Source organism: Rhinolophus ferrumequinum, chromosome 8, assembly GCF_004115265.2.
Source record: "Rhinolophus ferrumequinum isolate MPI-CBG mRhiFer1 chromosome 8, mRhiFer1_v1.p, whole genome shotgun sequence".
Classification (NCBI taxonomy): Eukaryota; Metazoa; Chordata; class Mammalia; order Chiroptera; family Rhinolophidae; genus Rhinolophus; species Rhinolophus ferrumequinum.
Genome location: NC_046291.1, coordinates 58,559,223 through 58,575,452, shown reverse-complemented (window position 1 = coordinate 58,575,452; position 16,230 = coordinate 58,559,223). Strand labels below are relative to the sequence as shown.

Here is a 16,230-nt window from a genome sequence, read left to right as displayed (position 1 = left end):
ACATAACTACCATATGCAGAGTAGGCATTGTTGGTGATCAGAAGGCAGAGACCACATTGGACTCTAATTAATTGATGTTGACCACTGTAAAACAGAGCTAAAACAAAAAACTCCACCTAATATACTCAAATTGGTCAAGTTTTACACCATCATACATGTGAAACAAGTCATTTTCTGATTTTAAACACTCCTACTAATTTTTATCTTGTTTGATTAGGTTTCCTGAATGTTTCAGAATAATTACTTAATTTTTCCATATAAGGAAATTAAAACAAAACAAAACAAAACAAAACAAACAATGTGGCCAGATGATCTGCTGGGTTTTCTTTTTTCTAGGAGAGTGAAGGATGCTAACTCCGACAGATGAAAAGGAAAAAAGAAGAAAACAACTGATTTGCCTAATCTCTATCCAAAATGGTATAAGATAGCAGAACACAGCTAAATCAAAATGAAAAAATTAAAATTCACATTTTTCTTAGAAATCCATTTTAATACTGTACTAACTGAATGTATTTGAACATCTCAGATTTAATTTCATATTAGATTTACACACATACATACACACATACACATTCAAAATCTTTTATCAGAATCAAGAAGGATATGAACCTTTCCTTAATATTTTTTCTTGATTCATGCTTTAAGATCAAAGTCAGCAACAATCATATACAAAATCTTGGCTCCAATAACTTTGAATGATGAAGTTAGAGACACAAAGACATGCACAAATAGGTCAATTTATAAGAATCTATTTAAAATACTATATTTCCTTATACTGTCAATTTGAACTGGTTATAAAATGAGAAAATGCATTTCAGTTAAAAACGTATTTTTAAAAATCAGAAATAAATCAGAAAACTCAAAGCTATTCTTAAAGGTTGAAAAGGCCTTGTGTGTGTTTACCTCTTGATTTTCCGCTTAGCGGTCCTATGTGTCTTCCAAGCCTTTGTAGAACCAGATCAATATTTTATAACATTAGATTTATATTCTAAGTTTCAGTGTTTTAAGAAGTAGGTCTCTATCAGCTAAAAATAGAGTATTTTTAAAATTCTGCCAATAATTTTTCAGCAATAATTGATTTAATTAGCATTCTATGAATATTTTCAGATGCTGCTATCAAAATTTATAGCTTTTATTTAAACCTAAAATAGTGTGCAGTTTTAGGTTTCAGGTCAAGATGAAGGAGTAGGTAAACACTGTGCTTACCTTCTCTCATGACCACATCAAAATTACAATTAAACTACAAAAGAACCATCATTGAGAATCGCCTGAAGTCTTGCTGAACGGAAGCCCAACAACTATGGACGTACAGAAGAAGCCACCTCAAAACAGGTAGGAAGGGCAGAGACCAGGAACAGGCAGGTTCCCATACCCACGTGTGATCATTAAAAATTGGGATATCTCAACTGCAGACGTCCCCATGGAGAATCAAAGGGTCTCAGAGCTACACCAGGGTCCCCAACCCAAGGTTCCAGTGCCAGGGAGGGAATTCCCCATAATTTCTAGTTGTGAAAAACAGCGATGATAGTGGCTTAGTGGGACAAAGGGCGTCTGCACTCCCAGGTACTCCTTCAACAGGGCCTGGTCACGGACTTACTCACTGACAGACTCACTGGCTGAGCTCCAGCACTGGGGCAGCATCTGGAAAGGCAAAAGACACATACACGGAGGAACTGAGTTGTCTGGCATCAGGATGATGGCCTGAGGGGCAGCTTTCTCCTGGATGGAGCTGACGGAAGCCATTGATTTTATTGAGCCCACCCTTTTCTGGCATGCAGACACAGGCAGCCGCCATATCAGCATCTCCATCAACCTAGCTAATGCAGTTCATTTGCCCTACCCTTGTGATTCTGAGACCCCACCCCACCCAATATTTGGGCACACTCAAGCCACTTTCAGTGGCTTTTTTGTACAAACTGCCTGCCTTAGCTCATGCTGCAGACTTTCCTAAAGTCTCTCAAAGATTCACAAAACCCAAACAAGCAGCATCTGGCTTGAGCCCTGTACCTCTGGCTGAGCAGTCCTAAGCCCGGCATTAGTGTCAGATGGCCTTGCTTCCCAGCTTGGCTTCTTAAGGCAACTTCAAGCACAGCGTGAGTGGTAGTTATCTCTGGATTGCTTTGTGGCTCATGCCAGGTGGCCCTGGCCAGGGCATAGGCTGTAGCAGAAATTGGATTGCAGTTGTCCCTGGGGCTGGCATGCCCAGGGGCCAGATTCAAACTGAGCTGGAGCATCACCTGGCTGCCTCCAAAGACAACAGACCCAAAGGACAGGCACCAGAGCCCTACTAAAGCAAATCATGCTCCATAGGGTCAGCCCCTCCACAACAGCTCCTTCACTATAGTAATGGCCAATGAACTCTAGGGTCAACCACTCCCACTGATGTGCAAACAGCAACCAAGGCATAACCATAACAGGAGGACACACACAACCCACACAAGGGACACACCTGAAGCACATGGCTCTGGTGACCAGGGAGACTGTGCCACCGGGCCCCACAGGACATTTACTACATAAGGCTACTTTAATACTTGGAGATAAAAAAAAGCCCTGCCTAATATATAGCAACAAACACAGGGAGGCAGCCAAAATTGGGAGATGAAGAAACATGTCCCAAATAAAAGAACAGAACAAAGCTCCAGAAAAAGAATTAAACAAAATGGAGACAAGCAATCTACCAGACCCAAGGTTCCAACTACTGGTTATAAGGATGCTCAACGATCTCTGGGAGAACTTCAACAAAGATACAGGAAACATAAAAATGGAGATAGAAAATAGAAAAAAAAAACAGTCAGAAATAAAGAATACAATAACTGAAATGAAGAATGCACTTAGAGGAATCATCAGCAGACTAGATGATACAGGGGATCGAATCAATGATTTGAAAAACAAGTAGCAGAAAACACCCAATCGGAAGAGCAAAAGAAAGAGGAATCCAAAAAAAATGAAGGTACTTTAAGGGGCCTCTGGGACAATATCATGCATACCAACATTTGCATCATAGGGGTAACAAAAGAAAAGAGAGTGAGCAAGGAATTGAAAACCTATTTGAAGAAATAATGACAGAAAACTGTCTAATCTGGTGATGGAAATGGATATTCATGCCCAGGAAGCACAGAGTCCCAAACAAGATGAACCCAAAAAGGTGATATCAAAATACATTATAATTAAAATGCCAAAAATTAAAGACAGAAACAGAATCTTAAAAGCAGCAAGGGGAAAATAGTTACCAATGAGGGAGTTCCCATAAGACTGTCAGCTGATTTCTCAACATAAACTTTGCAGACCAGAAGGGATTGGCAGGAACTATTCAAAGTGATCAAGAGTAAGGACCTACAACAAAGCTTCCTCTCCCAAGCAGAGCTATCATTTAGAATCAAAGGACAGATAAAGAGCTTCCCAGACAAGAAAAAGCTAAAGGAGTTCATCACCACCAACTCAGTATTACAAGGACTCGTAGAGGTACTTATTAAAGACAAAAAATAATAAAAATTTTAAAATATGAATAAAATGGCAATAACTACATATCAACTATTACATTCAATGCAAATGGATTAAATGCTCCAATCAAAAGACACAGGGTGGCTGAATGGATAAAAAAACAAGACCCATACATATGCTGCCTACTCACTTCAGATCCAAAAACACATACACACTGAAAGTAAAGAGATGGAAAAGGTTATTTCATGAAAATGGAAATAAATTTTTTAAAAAAACTGAAGTAGCAATACTTATACCAGACAAAATAGGCTTTAAAACAAAGGCTATAAAAAGAGACAAAGGAGGATCCTAGTAGTCCCATTTCTGTGTGTTTATCCAAAGAAACCCAAAACGTTACTTTAAGGTGATGTGTTCTTCCATACACTCATTGCAGCATTATTTACAATTCCTAAGATATGAATATGGCAAGCTGGGTGTCCACCAATAGACAAAACATAAGTGGTACATATATACAATGGACTATTACTCAGCCATTTAAAAGAATGAAATCTTGCCATCTATGATAACATGGATGGACCTAGAAGGTATTGTGCTGTGTATTAAGTCAGACAGTGAAAGACAAATGTCATATGATTTTGCCGATAAGTGGATTCTAAAGAACAAAATAAACAAACTAAACAGAAATTCATAGATACAAAGAACATTTTGATGGGTGCCAGAAGGGAGAGGGTGGGGAGGTGAAAAAGGGGAAGGGATTAAGAAGTACAAATTGGTTGTTACACAGTAGTCCTGGGGATGTAGGTTATAGCATAAGGAATATAGTCAATAATACTGTAATAACTATGTATGGTATTAAATGGGTACTAGATCTATAGGGATGATAGATGGTGACAGGTGAAAAAGTTGAAGGGATCGAGAAATACAAATTAGGAGTTACAAAATAGTCAATGGGATGTAAAGCATAGGGAATATAATCAATAATATGGTAGTAACTATGCATAGTGCTAGGTGGGTACTAGACTACTTAAGGGGATCACTTCATAAATTATATAAATGTCTAACCACTATGCTGTACATCTGAAATTAAAATAATATTGAATGTCAAAAAAATAGTCACAAGGATATAAAGTGCAGCACAGGAAATAGTCAATAATATTGTAATAACTACATTGTCAAGTGGGTAACAGACTCACCACTGGGGTTATCACTTTGTGAGGTATATAAATCTCTAATCACTATATTGTTTTGTATACATGAAAGTAATTAAAAACTACCTGAAAAAAAATTTTTAAGTGTGCAGTTTTGAAATAGTTTTTAAAAAAAATCTTCCTAACTTTCCCACAATGTTGTTATAAGGATCAATTAAAGGAGATGGGCAATATTTTGTAGGATTTTAATATCTATAACTTAAAATTTGTAGACATTAAATGTTTTATCTTGTCTTTTTTCTTTTTTTTTTAGAAAAATGAATATCCTTCCCACAAAAAGTGGGAAAAACAGAATCATGGACTCCCAACAAAAGCTTCCCAGATGATCTCAGAGAGGAGGTAACAAAGTTAGTGTTTCATGTTTCCAAAATCTTTGGCTTCTATATTGCTGTTAACTAGGTAAGAAACTGAAAAGGGGGTAGGCAAAAAGAATAGCACAAATTTACCTATTAGGATCTTAACAGATTTTGAATCTTTGATTGTATTCATTTTGATTAGGTTAATGATTTAGTACTATTAACAAGGATCAAAGGAGTCTTCATAAAGTTACAGCATGGGAACAAATGTGAAATATTAAGGTGAAAATGTAATATTGCCATAGATTATATGCCACAAGAAAGCATATGCAAATTATATAAGTCCCCTCTATATTTTGATCATTTTCTTAAAAAACAAATACAATCATATACCACAAAATGACCTTTAAGTCAGTAATGGTTTGCATATATGACAATGGTCCCATAAGATTATAATGGAGCTGAACAATTCCTATAGCCTAGTGACATTGTAGCTGTCATTAGTGTCAAAGCATGTTACAAATGCGTATACTATTCAGTACAGTAAAATGTTGCCCAGGCTTGGAGCCTAGGAGCAATAGGCTATACCATAGAGCCGTGGTGTGTAATAAATAGGCTGTACCACCTAGGTTTGTTTAAGTGTGCTCTGTGATGTTCACACAATGATGAAATCATCTAACGACATATTTCTCAAAATAATCGTGCCTTAAAGGGACACAGGACTGGAGAATTCCAGTCAATCATTGAATGAATTAAAAAAATACAATGAAAACTGTGGCACTAATGGATACAATACCAGTGTAAATATTATAGTATAATTAATCATTCAATAATTTCAAAAAAAAATCACCCTGAAAAAAATCAATATACTTCAAAATAATTTTAAGCTGCTACTTAAAAATATGATTTGATTTCAAGGTTATAATAGACTCAGAAAATATATAATTCAAAATAGTTTTTAGTTTTAACAGGTTATGGGTAGCTTCTTTTCATTGATAACTCAAGTTTTCTTCATACTTCTTAAGTTACAAAAAAAGTAGTATAATTTAAATTCGGTGCTCAAATAATTCATTCTGAAACCCAACTTTTCCCCCATATTTTGTAGTTGAGAAATCTACTAATGCTGCTATGGTAAGGACAGAAAGATGTTTAAAATACATACATTTGAAGAAAATCACACAAGAACACAACAAACCATTTTTTTTCTGAGGTTTAATTTTAACTAATGAATTTTAAATGATGAATATTATGTCAATCCAATTCTTTGCTTATTTGCAATACACAAACTATTTTTTGTAACTTGGAGGTGAAATAGATTCTTTTCACCATGGCAATATTTTCACTCTTATTTATGGTCCTTTTCTGTTTTTTTTTTTTTTTTTTTTTTTTTTTTTTCCGAGGCCTTTTTCTTCAATAGTTTAACAAGTCACTTCTGGTTTGGCTAAAGTGCAATTCTAGCACAATAATGTTTCAACTTGCAAGGAAGAACGCCTTTATTGAGTTGATAAAACTCCACCAGCTGGATCAGATCCGTAAATCTCGTGTGGCCATCGTCCAGGGTATGGAACATTTCACCATCATCTTCCACCTGCAAGAGGAAAAATAACAAGCTGGTAAGAAGGGCAAAATACTCATAAGGACAATTATATTCCATTGCATACTGTGTCTTTATATGTCAAAATTGACAGGTTTATAAACTAAAGGATAGTGAAAAGAATGTTTTGGCATGTCTACTTCATTTTTGTCACTTCACTTTGCATTTAAAAGAAGTATCAGATGATCCTAGAATAATCAATATGGCTCTACTTTGTCTACTTCTAATTTTTACAATGTTCTGTAATTAGAATAGCATGAATAGTTTGAATCAACATACAGTGAGAATTCTACACGATTCAGTGTAATGGTAAACAAAAGGTTTTAATGCTCCCACTTACAGACATTAATTTCCATTTCTAAATTTTGTCTCCTTACCAGTATCACTTAGCATATTAAAAATGAATATTCACAATATTTACATCAGTAAATTGATTCCGAAGCAATCAAACATTATGTTAATGGAATGATAGTTATCTTTTTTTGGGGGGAGGGCAGTGAGATCTTCTGGTATTAACCAATTGATACGTGCCAGGGACATCGCTCACATAATCAATGAAGCAGGGAAGATACTGCATATGGACTTTGGATAATTCCAAAAACATCCCATTCAAAAGTAAACACTAGCAATTTAGCAATCTCATGTAACACTTTCCTGAAAGTAGATTGATTCTCTATCCCACACTATCTGGTTCTAGTATACAGATCATATGTATTCATACATATGTACGTGCAAGTGTACACAACACACACACACACACACACACACACACACACAAATCAGCAACAGAAGAAACAAAAATCCAAAACAAGCTGTGCCAACCAGAAGCACAATTACAAAAAAATTTTTAAATGTGCTCAGAATAGTTAAAATGATATATAGTTCTATAGCACCTGTATATCTATCCACAATGATTGAAAACAAAACTACAAAAACAAAACAAACAAAAAAAATTTTTAGGACAAGAAAGAAGAAAGGGCTTTAAAATAATGGTTTTTTAAGAATTGCTAGTAGAGTTCAGGAAAAAGAATCTTTAGTGGCCTTTTAACAATAGGTGGCATGGGGTCTACACAATATTGCTAAATCATATTTCATGGGAAAAAGAAAATTTAATTTTTACAATTCCTGTATTTCTTATATTAATTCAGACTCATAAAACCATTTCTGCCAAACTTAACTATAGTCAAAGTACAAACTCCCAAATTATATTTAATAAAAGAACTAAAGAAAACCAAAGTTTCCAAAACCTTATGCATTAAGATCATCTCTAATACATGAATGTGAAATCACAAATTACTTACTGGTATAATTTGAAAGTGCTTTATTTTTTGTGCATGACTCATTGACAGTACGAAAGTTTTGGGGTTACTCTGACTATCCCGTACCAAGAAAACTCTAAAGAAAGAGAAAGAATTGTGATGTGTTTCTACATTTACTCATGGTTTTCACAGAAATACAGCATATAACAAATCCAAAAAGTATAAAATTAAATATAGCCAAAGTTTTCCTTTACTGTGTATTCAATGATGGGATTATCTAACATGGCAAACTTGATGGTATAACATTATCTTATAAAATTGTCATCAGTGCTAATTTAATTTTCACAGGATAAACACAGAGCCCATTTGTCAGATTGTTAGCTCACAATAACCAATGTAATATTATGCTGGCATTAATAATTAGTACAGTGTCCTTTTTCACTGGGAAATTGGGTATTCACATATTTAATACAAGAATAGGGCATTAGCATATTGTTATTTTAACTTCTGGGTCATTTTAGGCCCTGAAAGAAAATATTATTTAGAAGGGAATCATTTTTTAACTACCTCTTCTACACTGACTAGATCCCCTTTTTCCATTTGTTTCTGGTTCCTACTGGTACATACACAAGAGCAAGTGAGAAATGAATATAGTCTTTAAAAAAAGAAAATCAATCCTTAAAAAATCCTTAAAAAAAAAATCAATCCTGAAATAATTTATTAAATGTTTGAGCAAAATGTTTTAAGTAAAAGAAACACCCAAACAACATGTACTTTAACCTTGAAGAATGCAGCAGAAAAGCCTCTCTAATGTCAGGCTAGAGAAACAAGCCATGGCCTCATGGCCTAAGAGAAAAATGCTGCCAGGCGTGTATTCTTACTTACTAGCAATCCAGTGCAAAACCAGCTTTGTATTAATTGTTGGCAAACAGTGCACACAGTCCCCACTGGTGACTCCAATACTAATCTCATTGCGCCTGGGCAAACAGGCAGCCAAATTTGAGACATCACAGATGTTGGATGAGATTATCCATTTCATTTAGGCTGTGTGAGATTCCAACATTACATCACAGGGAGATGGAACAAAAGGGAGTTTCACTGGTAAATCAAATTGCAATTCTCTCCCCATTCCCGAGTAAATCACCACTACCACCTAGTGGACTGCTTGGTATCATCACATTTCCCCAGAAATACCAAAAAACAATTTTTAATTAAAAAATAAAGATACCGTCATTCTTTATACAAATATTTCATTCAGTTTACATAAACCGGGCTCAGGAATAAGGGAAATTATAAACCTCCAAAACATTTTAACAATCTTTGTCGTTTATTTCTTTTCTTGGTCTCATCAGATTGTAATTCTGCTGATCGTTCAAATTTATATCTAAAAAGACTGCTCTACGCAGAGAAGCACATTAAAATCTTTTCTTATTTAGAGCCTAGAGAAATTCTGACTTGCTATTAATAATATTCCATGTGAAGATGCATTTTTATCCAAATGTCAGTATTAAATCACCTTGAAATCCTGTCCTCATCTTAAACCCTTGAAAATATAAGATTCTGTCACCCCTTGTTTAAATTGATGTTGGTTTCATTTCTCATCCAAACCTCAATACAACCTCCTTAATTTGTATTGCATTTGGAAAGAGAATTTAGCAGGTATTATAGGAATTATCTGAAATAATGACTACTTGGAGAAAAAGAAAATTCTTTTGATTATAAATCGTTCATAATTTATTTTATATTTCTCCTATATCTTCCATGGTATCCTACTAAAAGATAACATGAGAAACAGTCACGAAGTACTCTGTTCGTAGGCTTATGTTACTTTAAGCTGTTAAAATTAAGAGAAAAGAAAATCGAAATGTGACCAGAAAGAAAAAAATAAGACAAATAGTTAAATATATAAGAAACAGCTTTTTACTTAACACACCCTGCATCAAACTTTAAAAAAATATAACACAAACCATACTTTGCAATCATATTATATTTTCAAGTCAAAATACTGACACCCAAAGATTAAGTTCATCTTTGTCCCCCATCAATTAATACCTGAGATGCGAATATTGGCACAGAACGGGTAATATTAGTGATTACTGGTTAAGAGCAGAGCTTCCTGTTCAGTTCTCTGTTAATTTATGCACAAATACTAAGCAAATATTATGTAACAGGTATTTTACAGATACTGCTAGGATAAAGTGGCAACCATCCTTATAGGACAAAGTCACTTCTGTTTTAGTAAGCCAAAGTCAAAACTCTTGGTGTTGTTGAATAAGTAATTACTGACTACAAGAGAAATCAAAATCACTAACGCTGAAAATCAAACTTACCCATCCACGAGTCCATGCTGAATAATCAATCGCTGAGCTTCATCTCTAGAAATTTTGTGGTGAAACCATGGTTGGGACCGGTGGATAGCTGAAGAAATGAATGGAGGGATACAAAGCTTTGCATGAAATGCTCACATTTTTCATTATACGACTTTCCACCATAACCCCTCAATGTGTATACCGAAATGCATATCTATCCAGCCATTCGGTCACAGTGAAGATGCAGACATACCCATGTTGGTGGCAGAGCTCTGTGAAGACGCAGTAGGACTACCGTGATTGCCCAGGCGTAAGCATCCTTTTTTCTGCACGAGGAAGGGTAAAACAAATATCAACTATCTGGGTGAAACAAACGTAAATAATAAGTATTTCTGAAGAACATGAACCTATCTGTACCCTCCAAGCGAGTCCTTCTTCAACTGCAACTGAAAGGGCTTCCGTGGGATTTTCTATAACTCTGCTTTTCTGGCCTGAGAAGTCCATGGCTACCAGGGAATTCTCTGATATACTTCTCTGGAAAAAAAAAAAAATCACATTTTTTTACCATGAAAATGCATTTGAAGTTATCTTTCAGTGCTTTGCTGGCAATATGTTTCTACACTAGGATGCAGTTCCAAAGGTGGCTAGCAGGAAACTAAAGTTAAAAATAAACACATTCAAGGTAAAATGGAGCTACAAAATATTTTCATTAATAAGTGACATAGTTATTAATTAAGGTCACTAAATTAAGTGTTGAATAAAGGGATTAAAAGCTTTCAAGGTAAGCATGTCTTTATCCTAAAACAACCCTCTTCATATTCTCTAGTAAAACAGGAAAAATGCCAATTTAGAAAGGAATTTTTAGCACTTTCTATGACTAAAAAGATCCATTACTTCTGAACTCAGTTCCCTATTATGCTTTGAGATCAATCATCATTTAAATAAAAGGTAGTCACATCTACCTATTATGAAGCAACTATTTATTAAGATTCAAGACACACTAAAGCTATAATAAACTGACTTACATCACTTCTTTAAAAAGTAGTACTCATTTTATAACAGAACTATAATATGTATTTTAAAAGTTTATCACTTCCACTTTCATCTTACTTAGAAAATCAAATTTTGTGAAGTAATTCAGATAACTTCATATTATTAAACTTTCTATGATTTAGTACATAAATATATATTTTTAAAATTTTATTGGAGTATTGGGGGACAGTGTGTTTCTCCAGGGTCTATGAGCTTCAAGTAGTTGTTCTTCAATTTAGTTGTGGAGGGCGCAGCTCAGCTCCAAGTCCAGTCACCGTTTTCAATCTTTAGTTGCAGGGGGCGCAGCCCACCATCCCATGGGGGAATTGAACCGGCAACCTTGTTGTTGAGAACTCGTGCTCTAACCAACTGAGCCATCCGGCCGCCCCTATAAATATTTCTTTCATCTTGTGAAGATGAACATGGCAAAATGAGAGCTGCAAAAATAAGTCAATGATGAAAGTAGAACTAATCTAAAAGGAAGATATTTTTAAACAAACAATATTAAATAACTTTTTTTGTTAATTTTGCCAATTACTTTTGTATACATATTTTCTGAACGTGAAAATAAAATATTGAAAACCTAGATTTTATTTTTACTTTCTGTTTGTTTAGGGTTCTAGCTCTACTTCACAACCATCTTTTAAAAAGTATGCCATCCCAAATCATCCATCTTAAAAAAAAAAAAAAAGAAAAGAAAACTGTCAAAATATCCAGTCAAGAGTGTCACTCAGTTTTTAAGAATTAAAACTCTCCAAAAGAAAAATTATTCAAAAACAGCATGGACAATGTTCAACAGTTATTCTCCACTCGTTGACAGAGGAGCAAAACAAAAACTGGGGATCTAATGGAAAAGGAGGAGCCAATATGCATCTGGAGACTCGTGGCTTAAGACCATTTTGTATCTCTCCACATGGACTCAGCCATAGCCTGCTTGGTCTAACAAACTATAATCACACGTGTTCTTGAAATAAAATGTCCACACACAAAAACTGGGGGGTAGGGGGCCTCCTTTATCACTGCATCACACATGGCACTTTATCAGCATGTTATTTCCTCTTCAAACCATGCTGTAGTAGCCCACCATCTTATTTAGGTTCATCTTTATTTCTGGAGATCCAGCGTGCAATCTTTCATTTGTTACAGGAGCCTTTATAACTGACAGCTGCTCTTTCCAGACAGATGCTGTCTCTGTAATCTCTATTTGCTGTCACACCTTACTTTGCCCTTCTCACCCCGTGATCTTCTGTGCTGGGCTGTGGACCAGTCGGATATACTTTTGCTTTGCCGACATTAATGAAAAGCCTCTACCTGCCCAAACCGCAGAGTAACTAATCTCAATCACAATGATAGCTTTATCCTTATAATATCTCTACTTCACATGCCAAGATGGGCTCTGTAATCGCAAGGTCCTGATAACATAAAAATACTGTTAGGAAAGAATAATAAATGTTCTTATTCTTTTCGTTTTCCTACAATATGACAGGCTGAATGTAAAACAAGATCCATATTCCACAATTACTTGACATAAGTAGGGAGTCTACAATACAAATGAGTATTTTCATTTGCTATATTAACTACACTAGAGGAAAACACAGGAGTATAGCAAATATTTTCTACTGAATGGCAGGTGGTGGATGAAAAATTAATAGTTTACCTTTGGTGGACAAAGAAATGGAAGTGAAGAAAAAATCGGACTTGAACTCAAAAGGTCATTTTTCAGCTCAGTTTCTTTCACATAGAAAAGCAATGTTGATAACATTCAGAATCAGTGTATTTTTCAAATATTTGTTCCTTTTTCTAGCTCTTTCTTCTGATGGAATAAACAGGGCAAACCCTAAAAAAAGGTCCGTAATTTTAAGGGCATGCCTCTTTTTTTAAGAAAGAAAAGGCCGGGGTACACCCTGGATTATCCAGGTCACACTGAGATCAGACCCAGTCACTCTGAACGGACATAAATGGTTTTCAGGAAGTTGGCTGGTGGCAACTAGTAGCCATACACTGTCACCCCATTTAAACATCTAGATAAACCTGCAGTGCAGTCCTTAGCAAGAGGACACAGAATTTCCTCAGATATTGTTCTCATCTGCTTCATATACGGCCACAGGACGTCAGAGATGTAATTGATTCTAGAGATTAGGCAACTGCCTCCCATAGTTTACACTGCAGGATACCAGTGACTCAACCAAGGTCGCACAGACAGCTTATGGTAAAGGCAGTGACAGACAGGATTTATTGAGGGTTCTGTCATGTACCATAATAATGGGGGGTACAGGGAAGAAACTGCAGTTTGGAACATCTCACTCAGGGTCAAACGCGAGGAAGAATCTCAGCCATAAAAAAGAATGAAATCTTACCATTTGTGACAACATGGATGAACCTAGAGGGTATAATGCTAAGTGAAATAAGTCAGAAAAAGACAAATACTGTATCATTTCACTTATATGTGGAATCTTAAAAACTAAACAAATGAACAAACAAAACAGACTTATAGATACAGAGAACAAACCAATTAGTTGCCAGAGGGTTGGGTGGTAGGGGGATGGGCAAAAAAGGTGAAGGGGAATAAGAGGTACAAAACTGTACTTACAACATAAGTAAGTCATGGGGATGTAATGTACAGCATAGGGATTACAATCAATATTGCAATAACTTTGTACAGTGACAGATGGTTACCAGACTTCTCATGGTAATTACATTGTAAGGTATATAAAAACACTATGTTGTACACCTGGGACTAATATAATATTGTATGTCAACTATACTTTAATTAAAAAGAGCTTTATATTGCAGCATTTTTTAAAAAGTAAGGAAGAATAAGAACTGTGTAGACCTGTTTTTCCCATCCCCTCACTCCAGCCACAACCATATTAACAGATGCTCCTTTAAATGAATCCTTTATTAGCCCTGAAAAAGGACCAACTATATTTGGCTTCCTGAAATATCTGCTCATGATTCTCATTTCAAAGGCTGATATGGGCGCCTATTATATACTATAGATAGCTATGATGTTCATTATGGTATGATAATTTTTTTTCTTATTTCGCTTCTCAAAATGTATCCCTGGATAAGATGATAATATTGTTCCTTTAAAAACATAACTAAAATATACTAAATTTTCCATGTTGCTCATTGAAAACAGTGCCTGGATGAAAACCAGCAGAGGCAGGTGAAGACAACTGGTATCCATTACACAGGCCACTGATTCTTCCATGATAATCTAGAAAAGTTGGATTCTGTATAGACACCGAACTAAATGTAAATACCTCCCCAAACTTCTTAGTTTCCTTCATGTAAATGGAGAAGAGTGGAGCTAAAATTATCAAATGCTATTTTCTCTGATCATGAAAACTGCCATATGGGACAGACAGGTCTAAACCCCTTCTCCTTCAACCCAACCAGATTCACTCAAAGAACATCTTTTCCTATACATGGTGTTGAACACGGAAAGCTACACTAACCAAATGGTCATATGCATAGTGCTCAACAGTAGTACCACTTTCATTGGAAAGAGGCAAGAATAATACCATACCTGTATGCTAATGACAGTGATGAAAGTAAAACGTATTTTGTTTTTGACAATTTTTCCTATGATTAAGAGAACACTAAGCAATAATCGCCTCCAAATGCATGGCTGCTATTTACATGCTCAGCCTAATACCTTTAGACTCTAAAAGAAATTTAGAATGACTTAGAAAAGGTTTAAGATAATAAAATTCATTATTCTTTATATACATATGGATTGAAAGATAAGGATAAGCTGACAAATTATAAAAATACTCACCTTAAAGTGATTGATTTTATAAAAATTCATTACATTGCTGTTTCTTATTTTAGGGCTTAAAAGTAATGATACAAAGATGAAAAATTACTCTTCCATAACTTATATTTAAAGCAACATAAGTATAAAATTGGAGTTCTTTTTCCGTATTAGTCTATCAGGCTTCATAATCAACTTTATTTCATGCCTCATTCCTAGAACTGAGCATTTCATCTGCTACATTACATGGGGGGAAATGCACCTTCTTTGGTCCCATACATGAAGAGCATATATTAAACCTAAGTGGAAAGGCAGCACGTTAGCTGATTTGTAACACAGGGACATACATCTGAATTCCCAATATACTCAATATTAAGAACACAACCAAAAATGGCAGAACATAAACCTTAAGTTAAGAAATAAATGTCTTGTGTTAATGCACAGAAAATTAAAATTAGGTCCTAAAGAAGGAAAAAGATGTGTGTGTGTCTGCAAATAAATATCCAGGTTGCATTTAGGATACATCTGAGAAGCCGTGCTAGACTGTAATGTAATGCACAACCTATATTTCAGCTGGAAGTTTTGGGATTTCCTGGAGAGCAGTTTGCTTTTCAAGGACCTGGAACTTTCAAAATTTTATTGTTAGAAAGCCCAAATGCAAAAGAGCTCGCACGCATATGTTTAGCTTTTAAAATTCCAAACCACTGGCATCTTTATATTAGGCTATGACAATCCCAGAATTAATATTAAATTAAATAAATAAGCCCATAATCAAAATCAATAATGAAGAAAGCAGCTACAATCCCACGGAAAATATTCTATAAATTATCTTACTAAGATCTAATCTTCAAATGTTGTAATGAGACAGACTGGCTCACATAATTCTTTCAAATGTTTAAAAAATATCTTTAACATAACTATTTTAATTGAATACTTCATGTACACTCTACTGCTGCGATTTTATCACACAGACTGCAATCATATACAATCCAAGAACAAATAATTCAATATAACATTATGGTAGGATGGTGACAAAGAGTTATTTTACTTAATCAAAAGAATATAAATGCATTATAATATTCATTTATAATGTAATGCAATCGCAAATTAATATAATGGAAATATAAAATAGAATATAGGTTGAAAAATTCAATCCATACCATGGGTGATATACTCTGAGAACTGCAGCCACTTCTACCTTGATATGGATGCATGTAATTCTGGTACAGCTGCATGCCATACTGCAGAATAAATAAATACAAACACATTCCCATCACTGTTACTACACAGATAATTTATGAAAATTAACTCATTAATTATACATCATCAAT

The 16,230-nt window shown here is 34.9% G+C and overlaps 1 protein-coding gene across 3 annotated transcripts in view; it reads right to left on the bottom strand.

Annotated features, from left to right (window-relative positions):
- Positions 1 to 6,142: 6,142 nt before the first annotated feature.
- GRB14 (growth factor receptor bound protein 14) overlaps positions 6,143 to 16,230 on the bottom strand; it is a 115,449-nt gene continuing 105,361 nt past the window's right edge. For 2 of the 3 annotated variants that reach the window (XM_033112858.1, XM_033112860.1), the window contains 6 exons: positions 16,060 to 16,140; positions 10,525 to 10,641; positions 10,361 to 10,433; positions 10,129 to 10,216; positions 7,841 to 7,934; positions 6,143 to 6,533 (listed from right to left, as the gene is read on the bottom strand). In XM_033112858.1, coding sequence (XP_032968749.1) covers positions 6,387 to 6,533; positions 7,841 to 7,934; positions 10,129 to 10,216; positions 10,361 to 10,433; positions 10,525 to 10,641; positions 16,060 to 16,140 — 600 coding nt within the window. In that variant the 3' untranslated portion in view covers positions 6,143 to 6,386. The remainder of the gene's footprint in view (positions 6,534 to 7,840; positions 7,935 to 10,128; positions 10,217 to 10,360; positions 10,434 to 10,524; positions 10,642 to 16,059; positions 16,141 to 16,230) is intronic. The other variant, XM_033112859.1, reaches the window with a different exon arrangement.